The sequence below is a fragment of the Xyrauchen texanus genome, chromosome 47, assembly GCF_025860055.1.
Source record: "Xyrauchen texanus isolate HMW12.3.18 chromosome 47, RBS_HiC_50CHRs, whole genome shotgun sequence".
Taxonomy (NCBI): domain Eukaryota; kingdom Metazoa; phylum Chordata; class Actinopteri; order Cypriniformes; family Catostomidae; genus Xyrauchen; species Xyrauchen texanus.
The window spans coordinates 26,404,707-26,417,172 of NC_068322.1; the positions used below are offsets into that span (position 1 = coordinate 26,404,707).

Consider the following 12,466-nt stretch of genomic DNA (forward strand, 5'->3'; position numbering starts at 1 on the left):
AGCCAGTACTTGCGAACCGCTGGGCTCTGCATCATGGCCTCTTCCTTAGCAGGTAAAGAGCCATCAGACATCCATTTATGGAGAATTGAAAGGTCTGGGTCAGCTAATTGTTCTTTCCTGAGACTTTCTGGACTTAGCGGTTGCAGCCAGTTTGAGGAAAGACCTGAGTTGTCATCACCTACTTCGTTAAGGTCACTGGGAGTGTTAGTGCAACTACCCTCATTCTGAGGGTCAAGGGAGTGTGTGCGTCTTACCGCCAAGGGGATGACATCATCGACATCTTCCTCGAATCTGGCCCATTGATGGTGGAGCTTACGGCAGAAGCGACAGCCCTTGCATGGCAAGCTATCTAGCTCTCTTCCTGCTTGATAACAGTCACAAGGTTCTTCATTCAGAGTCCTTCGGGACAGAGTATCAGCATTGGAATGGTGTGTACCTGGCCTATGCTCGATGACAAAATTGTACTGACTGAGTTCTTTGAGCCACCTAGCCAGTTGGCCTTCTGGTCTCTTAAACCTGTATAGCCACGTTAGACTGCTGTGATCCGTCCTGAGTAAGAAGTTAGACCCCAGCAAATAGTGGTGGAACTGCCTTGTGAACCTGACAACTGCTAGGAGTTCCTTACGTGTGACACAGTACCTCTGGTGAGCTGGTGTGAGGAGACAGCTGGCAAAAGAGATAACTTTCTCTTCCCCCCACTGTAACTGTGAGAGCACTGCTCCAATGCTCTGGTTGGACGCATCAGTGTCCAAGACAAACTGTCCAGATGTAATTGGGAACACCAAGATGGGTGCAGTTGTGAGGCTCCTTTTAAGATGTTCAAAGGCCTTTCTATGCTCCTCTTCCCAGGAGAAAGGACTCCCTTTCTTGAGTAGCATTGTCAAGGGTGTAGTGATTTCAGCAAACTTGGCAACAAACCTCCTGTAATAGTTGCACAGACCCAGGAAAGACTGGAGTTCCTGGACACTGGTTGGGGACTTCCAGTTTCTAACATCACTAATGAGGGCTGGATTGGTCTTAATTCCTTCGCCGCTCACAACATGACCAAGAAACAGGACTTCGTCTTTTAGCAGCTGACATTTTGAGGGCTTCAGCTTTAGTCCATATTTTTTCAACCTCTGAAAAACCTCTGCGAGGCGCTCCATACACTGTTCCACATCTTCACCAAAAATGATTATGTCATCCAGGTATATCAGTAAAGTGTCCCACTGCAACCCTCGTAGAACCAGCTCCATGGCCCTCTGGAATGTACTGGGTGCATTACACAGACCAAATGGCATTCTGGTGTACTCATATAGCCCATACCTTGTCACAAAAGCAGTCTTGGATCTGTCTTTTTTATTCATTTCAATCTGCCAATATCCTGACTGAAGGTCAAGTGTTGAGAATGTCTTTGCACCACCCAGCACGTCCAGGCATTCCTCTATTTTTGGTAGGGGATATGCATCCTTGAAGGTAAGATCATTAAGTTGGCGATAATCCATGCACCAGCGAACCCCCCCATCCTTTTTCCTTACAAGGACAATAGGGGAAGCCCATTCTGAGCTTGAGGGGACAACAATACCGGAATCAAGCATTTTCTTAAGATGTGTTTCCTCCTCATTCCAGAACCCTAAAGGGGTACGTCGTACTGGCTGTCGAACAGGCTTAGACATTCCTGTGTCTATGCTGTGCTGCAAAGCAGAAAACTTCCCATGATCATCATCAGTTGCTGCAAAAACTGCTTGATATTCACTAAGCAAAGCTACTAACATCTCTTGTTGCTGTTCAGTGAGCATTTCAGCTTGCAGAAGTAAACAACTGTCTGAGGTGCTCTGGAAGGTCAAGAGAGTTTGGTGACGACACCCTCCTTATGTCATGCTCATCAGGCGGCTCATTGTCAAGATCTTGTGGCACTGAGTTCCCGCCTTTTGCATACAATGGAGTGTCACCTGGAACTAAGTAGGCTCTATCTTCCTCCTCTCGAGCATCAGGATATGTTTCAATGAGCACACCCAAACAGACTCCTCGTAATAAGGGTCTACTGGAAGCTGTGACATTGCATAGCCTGACTGGGATCCTCTGTTCCATGTTAATCATGATGCTGCCTGAAGACACTCCATCAGCCAGGCTAACAGGCTCTAGAACAGCCGGGAGTTCTGGTTTTGGTTCGTCTACCACACCCCAAACTAAACATTCACACTCTGGCGGCACAGTAACATCACTTTCTAACATCACTCTCGAAATGGCATAGTCTGGGCCCTTGCCTTCGGATATATAGGCTGGCATGAGTTCAGATCCCATAAACACCTTACCAGAGGCATGTATGGTGAAATCAGCAGCTTTTAAGAAATCTAAGCCCAGGAGCAGGGCATCACGAATTGGTGCAATGCATACTGTCCACTCCAACACCTTTGTGCCAATTCTGAATTCCACTTTCACTCCGCCTGTTGCTGACATCTCCCTTCCAGTTTCTGCATTTTGGAGACACACATTTTTCAGTCCCGAAGGTGATTTAGCGGGTAATTTGCTGTACGTCTCTTCAGACAGTATTGTAGCCTCAGCACCCGTGTCTATAACCGCATTAACTGGTACGCCATCAACAGTCAGCAAAATCATTAAACTGGGCCCTCGACACTCAGCTCTGCTCACATGCACAATAGACAGACTCTGCTCTGCCTGTTCGGAGTGATTTTGATTTGAGGGCTCCATTCTGGCCACAGTATTTGCAGGAGGACTTGTAGATGGACTGGGGGACCGTGAGCAGTTTCGTTTGAAATGTCCCTCCTCTCCACACTGGAAACATACATTTTACATTTACATTTATGCATTTGGCAGATGCTTTTATCCAAAGCGACTTACAGTGCACTTATTACAGGGACAATCCCCCCAGAGCAACCTGGAGTTAAGTGCCTTGCTCAAGGGCCCAACAGTGGCATCTTGGTGATGCTGGGGCTTGAACCCCCAACCTGCTGGTCAGTAACTCTGAGCCTCAACCACTGAGCCACCACTGCCCCATGACCCGCTAGACGCTCTGGTGGGGCTGGCATTTTGCTGTCTGTATCTGCTTGACTTGAAAGAGGTCTGAGCTGCACGTCCTCTTTCTGACTGAACTGCCATACTGGAATTTATTTGTTGGGTGGGTCTTACAGAAGGAAGAGCAACAGAAGAGGAAGGAGGCAGGCGGCCTATGGCTAGTTGGAGCTTATCAACTTTATCAATGAGTGTTTGCAACTGGTGTTGTGTAACATAACCCGGCTGTGACTGCACTCTACGTGACTGCAAGGCCAGTGGCTCCTCATCAGAGTCCATGTCTTGATCAGCCCAGGATACTCGACGTGTCCTCCCCTTCAGATCAAAGTCTCATCCGAGTGTGGCTTTGAAATTGTGTTCATAAGATGATACTAGCCGTTGTGCCTCATCCAGTGATACAGGGTCACGGTTCATAACCTCGTATGCCACTTTCTGGTTGCGCAGGCCTTTGAGAAAAGCATCAGCAGCAATTTGCTCCCTGAGCTCAGTGTCAACTCCAGGATAAGCTAAAATGACCAGCCTGTGACCCTCCTCTGCGAACTCCAGTACAGTTTCTTTAGACTGGCGCAGTTCTCCAAGTCTCCTCCGTGCTGTGGTAGGAGGCTCTTTCTGGCCAAAACGGAAAGCCAGCTGTTCTTTCAGCAGAAAGTAATCTTCACGTATGTGTTCGGGTAATGAGCACAGATATCTAACAGCAGCTCCTCGTAGACATTCATGGAGTTTATCCACACTCTCTACTGTACTCCATCTGTAAATGACAGCTCTGCGCTCAAAAGGGATGATGAAGGAGTCCCAGTCATCCTTACCATCGTAAGTGTCAAGTTTAGCTTTAGGTCCATCTGAAGCTCTACCACGAGGGGTTGTGAGGTGATGGTTGGGCGCTGCAGGAGTTAAAGGTGTGTGCATGTTTGGGCCCAAGTTGAAAGAGCCATTATAATGGCTGGGTCCCTGTGCACGGCTTCTAGGTCTCACATCAGGGCCAGGTGTGGAGGAAGTTGGAGTAACTGGGCTCCGTACATGTCTATCAATGACCGCAAGCTCAGCAGCAAAAAGCTGTTCAGCATCTAAAGGCCCTGTAGCATCGCCATCTGTCATAACGGTTCTATCAGGGGCAGCTGCAAGTGTGGTAGAGTCGTCATGTTGGCGGGGACCACGTGTTACCTTGCTGGTATGAGGCTGCTGCGTGAGGGCAAACAAACTAGCCTCCGTCGCTTCCAATCTTTGGAGCAGAGGCGAAATGGCATGTTGGAGTTGCTTATTTTGTTGTGACAGCACAGCCTGTAGCCATTGTGGGGGGTCTGAAGCAGCTGATGCTCCAAGTTGGACTTCGGGCTCACTCACATCCATGTTGTATTACAATTTAGCTTGAATTGTGATTTTTTTATTTATGTATTTATTTATTTTATTTTTTATTTTTTATATATATATATTCTGTGGTTTTTGAACTTCGATGTAGATTTGCAGGGCTATTTAGTAGTGTCTGTGAAAGTTGGCAGGCAGCAAACAGCAGCTAGTTTTGGCAGACTGCCAGCGCCACGCCTCTCCGATGGGGAAAAGGAAACTCCGTGCAGCCCTTATTGCCGTGAGTTTATGTTCAATGTGGCGACCAAACGAGGTTAATCAGTCTTTAATACTTCTTCACAACAGCGTTTGGCAGTGATAATAATGTACATCGATTCACAAAGGATGTCCCAGCACTTCACAACATTCACAAGTCGCTGATGACTGTCGATCACGCTCAGCTTCTGACACCACTTGTTGTGTTTCTCGTGTTAGTTTCTCAGTGTCCGTGGAGGCGTGAAGAGAAGCACACAACAAATAGAATCTATTCAGTAATTTCACTTTACTGATTAAGACATAGCGAACTTACATAACGGGGGTTTTATGCTCTTGCCCAGCGCTGATGGGTTTATGTACAACCATCCACACCGGAGCCTACGAGCATACTGATGCTAAATGTAAACAAGCAGAACTAATCCCTACGTAATGACGTAGCCACATCTGATTGGCTAATAAGAGCACATGGTGTATACATGAAATAACCGTAACAAACAATGTATACTGAACTAACACTATAACAAACAATGTATCCTATACTAACACTATAACAATACGCACACACCCCCCCGATCAGACCTAATGGTGTCTTGTGTAATTCTGTTCAGCAAAACAATATGGTGCCATGAGTTTCCTGGTGTTTTATGGTTTGCTTTCATTGAAAAGCATGGTGACAACCAAAAGTGTGAAAGAAGGGAGATAAAAGGGTTTATTTTGTTATAAAAGTTTTTACCCATCAAGTGCTCCATGTAACGTTGTGAAACATGGTAGAGATGTGGTTAAAGAAGTATTGCTCTTTGTAATACAGGCAACAATTAAATATAATTACTTAAAAGAATAGTAAGTTTTTAGAAATCATTTGCTAAATCAATAGTTCAAATTCAGAGGTTTTTATAGTATGCTGCACACAGTTATCATAAAACTCATGTCAATTCAAGTGTGAACATTTCAAAGAAATGGGGTGCTAGCATACTGGACAACAATCAATTGACTTGTGATATACACACACACAAGATATTTTAACACTTAATTCACACCCTGAAACTACATTCATGGTACTGTTACGTCAGTGGGGTGTCAAACACAAATGCAAAGGCTGAGTTTACTTTGACACTCATATTTTTGGTATTAATTTACTCATTCCTGGATCAAACCCCACACTCAGAAACGTGTACATGTAAACAAAAATGTGTACTGTTGTGATGCCAACTGATCATCGCTTTACTGATTTTTATTTCAAGAAAACCACAAAGTCTACCAATAAATGATGAAGTAACGTGTTTACAGGACTGCATTTACTCACAAAAGTTCCTCTATTGCCACAATTGGATTTTTGTTTGTTGTAGAGTTATCCTCATTTGTAAATAGTTATTTGTTTAAATGTTGCGATATTTTCTAGTTTACAAAGATGTCAGTATTAACACACACACACACACACACTTTAAAGTTAAGTATCATTATAATATCAAATTCACAACGACCAGTCCTTCTATACATTACACTAATGTAAGTACATTAACTTTGTAGTACGTTGACTGAACCACAATAAATGTTTCTCCAAACCTGGAATAAAATAATTTGCCAGAGTGCCATTTAAACATCTCATGTTTGACGTAATCAACTAAAGTTGTTTTCCCTGAAGACCCGTAAGAAGAGTTGTTTTTACAGGCTATTTGTTAAAAGAGTCCTGTTGTGTGTAATGGTTGTGTCAGATTATCACACCATACAAACACTCACTAACTACTTACATGCACAAACACTGTACTCTGTATACAGATTTTAAACTTATAGCAAAGATTTTAGCAAATAGATTAAAGAAAATTTTTACCTAATATTATTGAAACAAATCAGGCATATGCGATTGAAGGAAGAGATATAACAGACAGTTTGTAGCATAAGGGACGTGGTGAGCTACATGATGGCTGAGGGTAAAAGGGGATAAGTCTGGATCTAGAAAAAGCCTTTGACAGAGTGGAGCATGAGTTTTTATTTCAGATTTTAGGAAAATTTGGGTTTGGGAAGAATTTTATAAAGTGGATACAAATTTTATATAAAGGGGCTAAAAGTCAAGTAAAGTGCAAGGGGGGTTTTAACAGGGGTTTTTAATAACTCCAGATCAATGGGCTATATGCATGAAACGTTAATGACAACTTCCGGAATAATATAAGCCAGCTCAAAAACTTCCGGTGAAACGTCACTTGCTGTAGCGGCATATTAAATTTTTATGATAGACAGTGTAAATATAGCCTGTAAGGCGATATCAATCTTTTTTTTTTTTTCCCACAGTTATTCACTTGTTTAAATCGATTACAAAAATAAGTGAACGAAATGAAAAAGACGTTTAAATTTCAGCATTTTGAGTGGACTTCAGCTGGGCACTGTTGCGTCCCTCATTGTTCATCCTCAGCTAAATTCAATTCGGCTATTAGTTTTCAAACTTACCCCTCCGGCGACCAACAACGGCCCCCCATGGTGCTATAACCTTTGTTTCTCCCCTCTTTGCTGGCTCAGTAAGTGACAAGCAGATCTTTGAAGAGTCAGGAATACTTACGTCACTAAAATATCATTAAAATATGTGTATTGAAAATAATATGATATATTTTTAAAATAATTGTTTAAGAAATAAAATAATACAAATGCAAACGTGGCAACAACAAAAAATCCCTTGGTGTCCCCTTCAAAAATTGCTCTTGAGAATCGTTATGTTTATTGTCCCCCCAACATTTTGATGAAATTTTCGCCCCTGGGCTTTCTTAAGGATGACTGTGTGCCCTGTAAAGTGTACAGGCCTGCATTTCTTTCTGGGAGATTTCAGATGCCTGCACACGAGGTCAGGGAGACCCAGACTATTGCATATCTGAGAGTGCATGATGAGCGCCTTATTCGCCGTTTAAAGGAACACAAATTCTTTGACATGGTTATCCCCCTAAATATGTTTGGTAACATTAACCAGCTCTATGTAGTTGCATGCCTTCTGTTAAATTACCAGAGCTTTTTGCTTTAAATTGCTGGGTCTAAATGTATGCATCAAGACCAGTGCGCAGTTCTGTTTAGTATTGATACTATTTTACTGTTGTTAGCTACTGCTTTTGTTCAATGATAAAGAATGGATTTACATCTCTACATCATCATACAGGGATCTGTATTTCCCCCTCATTTTCAGTTTCATGCTTTCAGTGAATAAACCTACATTTGTTTGTAACTGCCTTTTTTAAAGGGCTCCCCAAAGCATTGTGTATTTTATTGTGGCCATTACAAACAGCATTTAAACAATACTATTTTAGGTACTAATGACCTATAAATAACCTCAAACACTCACATAAATAACATTTATAGGAAAATATGTAATTTAATAAATTAATGATGACATGTTCAACTACATAACATAATTTGTATACATTGTATACTAGAATTCTGTTCTATTAGAATATATTTGTGGCAGATGACAATAGTGAGCACATGAAAACTGCTAAGAAATGTAATGAAAACCAAACTATTTGAACTTTGTAAAAAAACTGATTGAAAGTTAACCATGGAAACTGACAAGCCAAAAGCATAGGTAGGTAAAAGTAATCAACCTTTTGTTTGATTGTTTTTATGACTCTCCCATCTCTGAATATTCTTTGAATAAACCATTTAATAAATGCTATTCCCATTGTTGTTGTGGGTGGAGCAGTTTCCCTTGGCATTCCTCGGTAAATCTCATTCACACGCAGAACTGACATGTCTGGAAGGTCACAGGTCCGGTCACAGGCCCCGTTGTACAAGTTACTCCTGAAAATATACACAACTGAACAGTTAGACAAGCATGTAGGTACTGTTTGTTATTATCATAAATTAATGCTTTTCATGTCAAATTCTACTTCAGTGTTGTGTAGCTCTATGCTACAGAGATGTTGTGTGTGTGTGTGTGTGTGTGTGTGTGTCTCTCTGTATGGACATTCAGTTCAATTAGAGGTTCATCTTAAGTCTAATCAAGACTAGTCTAAAAATACAAAGTACAATTTTACATATCCAGTACATATTTTAATTCATGTAGCAGACATACTGCCCGTTACTACAGATTACCTGATCACTTCAGCCAATCTTCTCTCTTTGGCCTAGCTGACAACACCACCATCTCATTTGTTGGACCAGGCTTAAAGCCCGGTCAAGAAATTTGTACAAGAACTTATTTACTTTGTGTAAAAAATGTTTAGCTCATATGGTCATATTTTCAGAAGGAAGGATGCTGCATGGAGCCTTGAAAATTGATGCGATTAATGTGACATAACCAGGAAGAAGTGAAACAGATAATGTTGAAAACATCACCTGGGTGCTAGGTTTGTGCCACTGTAGCTCAGACCCTGTGCAGCTGTGAGTAGGGGGACAGCCGTTACTCCCTGCTGGCTGTAATGTGAGGTCTGGTAGAGCAAATCTGCAACATGATTGCATAGTGCAAGCCCTGCCACACATGAGCAATGACAGGTCAACAGCTCAATGGGTTTAGAGTCTTTGAGAACAACCTGTAAAAAAAATAAAAATAAATAATTATCAATTGATACTGTATCTCATGTGTTTTGAGATTCAGGTAAATAATTGTATTGAGAGTGGCTGAGATTACTGAAATACATATTTAATAACAGAACTACATGGAGTCACAGTGTAGCTAATTATGCGTTTTAAACATGCTCACGGTGTACAATGTCAAATGCTGGCAACCTACCTGCCTCTACTCTCTGGGAATTTCTACCTGTGTCCACGATGTCTACTACACAATAAACAGAGTGTACTATGTACTGTTGAGTAAAATACTTTTTGAAACACAGTGTAGGCCCTAGTTGGTGCACGGTTCTGTTGGTGCAACAGTAGGCTGTAGGTCCAAATAGCATTACAGTCACTATCTATTTTTCAGCCTATTTTATACTGGCACATGGAATTCCCAGAAAGCAGAACGTATTAACATTATTGAACCTGCTCTCATTCCCCTACACTCAAGTTGTGTGGTCTCTCTTTTTTCCTCATCGACCTGAAGCAGCTTGCCCTCACAGACACCTCTCCTGCCTTATTCTTGTCAGAAACTGAGGCAACGAATTAAGCAAGGACCACATAGCAAGACAAAATGTTATGCTAGTGCCAAGCCAGGTTATGTCAAGGAGAGTAGCGGAGACAGATCTATATATCTAAATGCTGCCAACTTAGCGGTTATATTCTGTTTACCAATGCTAACATTAAGCTATCGTTGGTCTTTCAACTTAACAGTAGCTAACTTACGTTCGATAACTTTAGCTAAGTTAGCTGTCTATAGCTAGCTTAAAGAACGAAATAATTATAGTGTACTTTTGCTAACTTACCTTCGTAGTCATGGATATAGCTGGATATAATACATCCCTTTTCACGTTTGCTTGATGAAGTCTTTGAATTTGAATGAATCAGGCGGTGTAAATCATCATTTGTGTTGACTCGAGGTAGATCCTGCAGGCAGCGCGTATAGAACATCTTCAGGAATGACAGTTGACCGGAAATGCCTGAGCTGGCTTATCTAAACCAGGAAGTAACCGTGCATATAGCCCATTAGACAAGGATGTCCGTTATCGGCACAGTTATACAGTTTAGTGGCAGAGTCTTTGGGGTTGGCAATAAGGGCTGAAAAGGAGGTCAAAGGGATTGTTTTAGGAGAGAATGAAGAGATACAAAAAATGTATCAATACTCAGATGATACAACTTTAATAGTGAATGATGTTAAAAGTGTGCAACTCTGCACATGATAAAAACATGTGTAAAATCCCCTCATCTTTTGCCAAACAGACCTTACACAGTGAATTTTCAGCCATCCCAATCTTGTACAGTTTCAGTTAACAGAATATAATATTATGTCTTATACTAAAGTCTAAGTTTTCCATTCTAGCATCCATGTACCATTTTCTTAAATTTTCCCATAACATCCTTTTATCAAAATCGTTCAATACTTTTTCCCAAAATTGTTTGGCTACTGGCTCTTTAAAAGCATCTTTCCTAAAATACACATCAAAATACATAAAAGATCAACGATTAAAAAGACCATCTTCTCCTTCTTCCCTTAAAAACACTTTCATGCTTTTCTTCATCCCCCTCCTTTCCTTTCTCAAAACATTGTCTCCTTTATTTGTTCGTATTGTTTTTCTAATACCTTCACGTTAACTACCTCTTCAACCCCCTTCAGCTCATCTAAAATTGCATAAAAAGGTAAGAATCCATCTTTTACTTCATATAAAACATCTTTTATTCTTTTAAAACCTGCGTTAATCCACTGTTTAAAATACAATACTATCTCCTTATATCAAATATTCTCATTTAAGAACAATGGTTGATTTAAAATCTGCACCCTCCCTTTCGGCTTTATGCATACATGTTTTTTAAATTCACCCCATGATTCCAGTACTTCTGCATACAATTCTGGTATTTCAGTAATCATGTGTCGTTTCAGTTTCATACATAAAATATCATACCCCATTCCCATATTTCCACATTTATTTAAAAACACCTTCATCATCTTCTTCCATTCTGCCTGATTTTCATCATCTAAAAACTTTCTCACTGTCTTAACTCTGTCTTAACTGTCTTAATTCTGGGGCCTGTAACCTTAGCCCTCCCTTTTCCACCGCCCCTATTATCGTTTTGTATGCTATTTTGGATGGTTTTGAATCCCAGAGAAAGTTTAAAATTACAGTTTTTATTCTTTTCCCCACCCATACTGACATCGGTGTGACTCCCAGCACATACCACACCTTCGCTATCATAACAGCATTCAAGACCAAGACCTTTCCCTTTAGGGTTAACTCTTAAAACTCTTTCTATGTTCCCAACCACTTCTTCCCACATTAGATCCCTCATCATTCTTTCATTTTTCCCAATTCTTACACCCAAAATCTTTAAGCCCTCTTCTTCTTTGAAAGGAAACAATTTTTCAATATTCTCACCTTCCCCTATTTTCATGTACACCATTTTCTGTATATTTATTCTCACCCCGGATCCTTTACAGTATCTTTGTAATAATTCCATAGCTTTTCTAACACTTTTAACATCGTTCACTATTAAAGTTGTATCATCTGAGTATTGATAAATTTTTTGTATCTCTTCATTCTCTCCTAAAACAATCCCTTTGACCTCCTTTTCAGCCCTTATTGCCAACCCCAAAGACTCTGCCACTAAACTGTATAACTGTGCCGATAACGGACATCCTTGTCTAATTGATCTGGAGTTATTAAAAACCCCTGTTAAAACCCCCCTTGCACTTTACTTGACTTTTAGCCCCTTTATATAAAATTTGTATCCACTTTACAAAATTCTTCCCAAACCCAAATTTTCCTAAAATCTGAAATAAAAACTCATGCTCCACTCTGTCAAAGGCTTTTTCTAGATCCAGACTTATCCCCTTTTACCCTCAGCCATCATGTAGCTCACCACGTCCCTTATGCTACAAACTGTCTGTTATATCTCTTCCTTCAATCGCATATGCCTGATTTGTTTCAATATTATTAGGTAAAAATTTTCTTTAATCTATTTGCTAAAATCTTTGCTATAAGTTTAAAATCTGTATACAGAGTACAGTGTTTGTGCATGTGTGTAGTTAGTGAGTGTTTGTATGGTGTGATAATCTGACACAACCATTACACACAACAGGACTCTTTTAACAAATAGCCTGTAAAAACAACTCTTCTTACGGGTCTTCAGGGAAAACAACTTTAGTTGATTACGTCAAACATGAGATGTTTAAATGGCACTCTGGCAAATTATTTTATTCCAGGTTTGGAGAAACATTTATTGTGGTTCAGTCAACGTACTACAAAGTTAATGTACTTATGTACATTAGTGTAATGTATAGAAGGACTGGTCGTTGTGAATTTGATATTATAATGATACTTAACTTTAAAGTGTG

At 40.6% G+C, this 12,466-nt stretch overlaps 1 protein-coding gene across 1 annotated transcript; it reads right to left on the reverse strand.

Annotated features, from left to right (window-relative positions):
• Window positions 1-4,689: 4,689 nt before the first annotated feature.
• LOC127639058 (uncharacterized) lies at window positions 4,690-10,027 on the reverse strand. Its single transcript, XM_052120893.1, has 4 exons — window positions 9,903-10,027; window positions 8,881-9,074; window positions 8,101-8,343; window positions 4,690-4,858 (listed from the first exon to the last, which is right to left on the reverse strand). Exons 1-4 carry the CDS (start codon window positions 9,912-9,914, stop codon window positions 4,690-4,692), a joined length of 618 nt encoding a protein of 205 aa, XP_051976853.1. The 5' UTR covers window positions 9,915-10,027.
• Between the last annotated feature and the right edge of the window lie 2,439 nt (window positions 10,028-12,466).

What these genes read in the sequence shown, in the direction of transcription:
- LOC127639058 (XM_052120893.1), bottom strand. An exon ending in GGCACAAACCTAGCACCCAG is followed by an intron (nt 8,344 to 8,880) that starts GTGATGTTTTCA and finishes GTATATTTTCAG; the next exon opens with GAGTAACTTGTACAACGGGG. An exon ending in TTGGCTTGTCAGTTTCCATG is followed by an intron (nt 4,859 to 8,100) that starts GTTAACTTTCAA and finishes TGTCTTAATCAG; the next exon opens with TAAAGTGAAATTACTGAATA.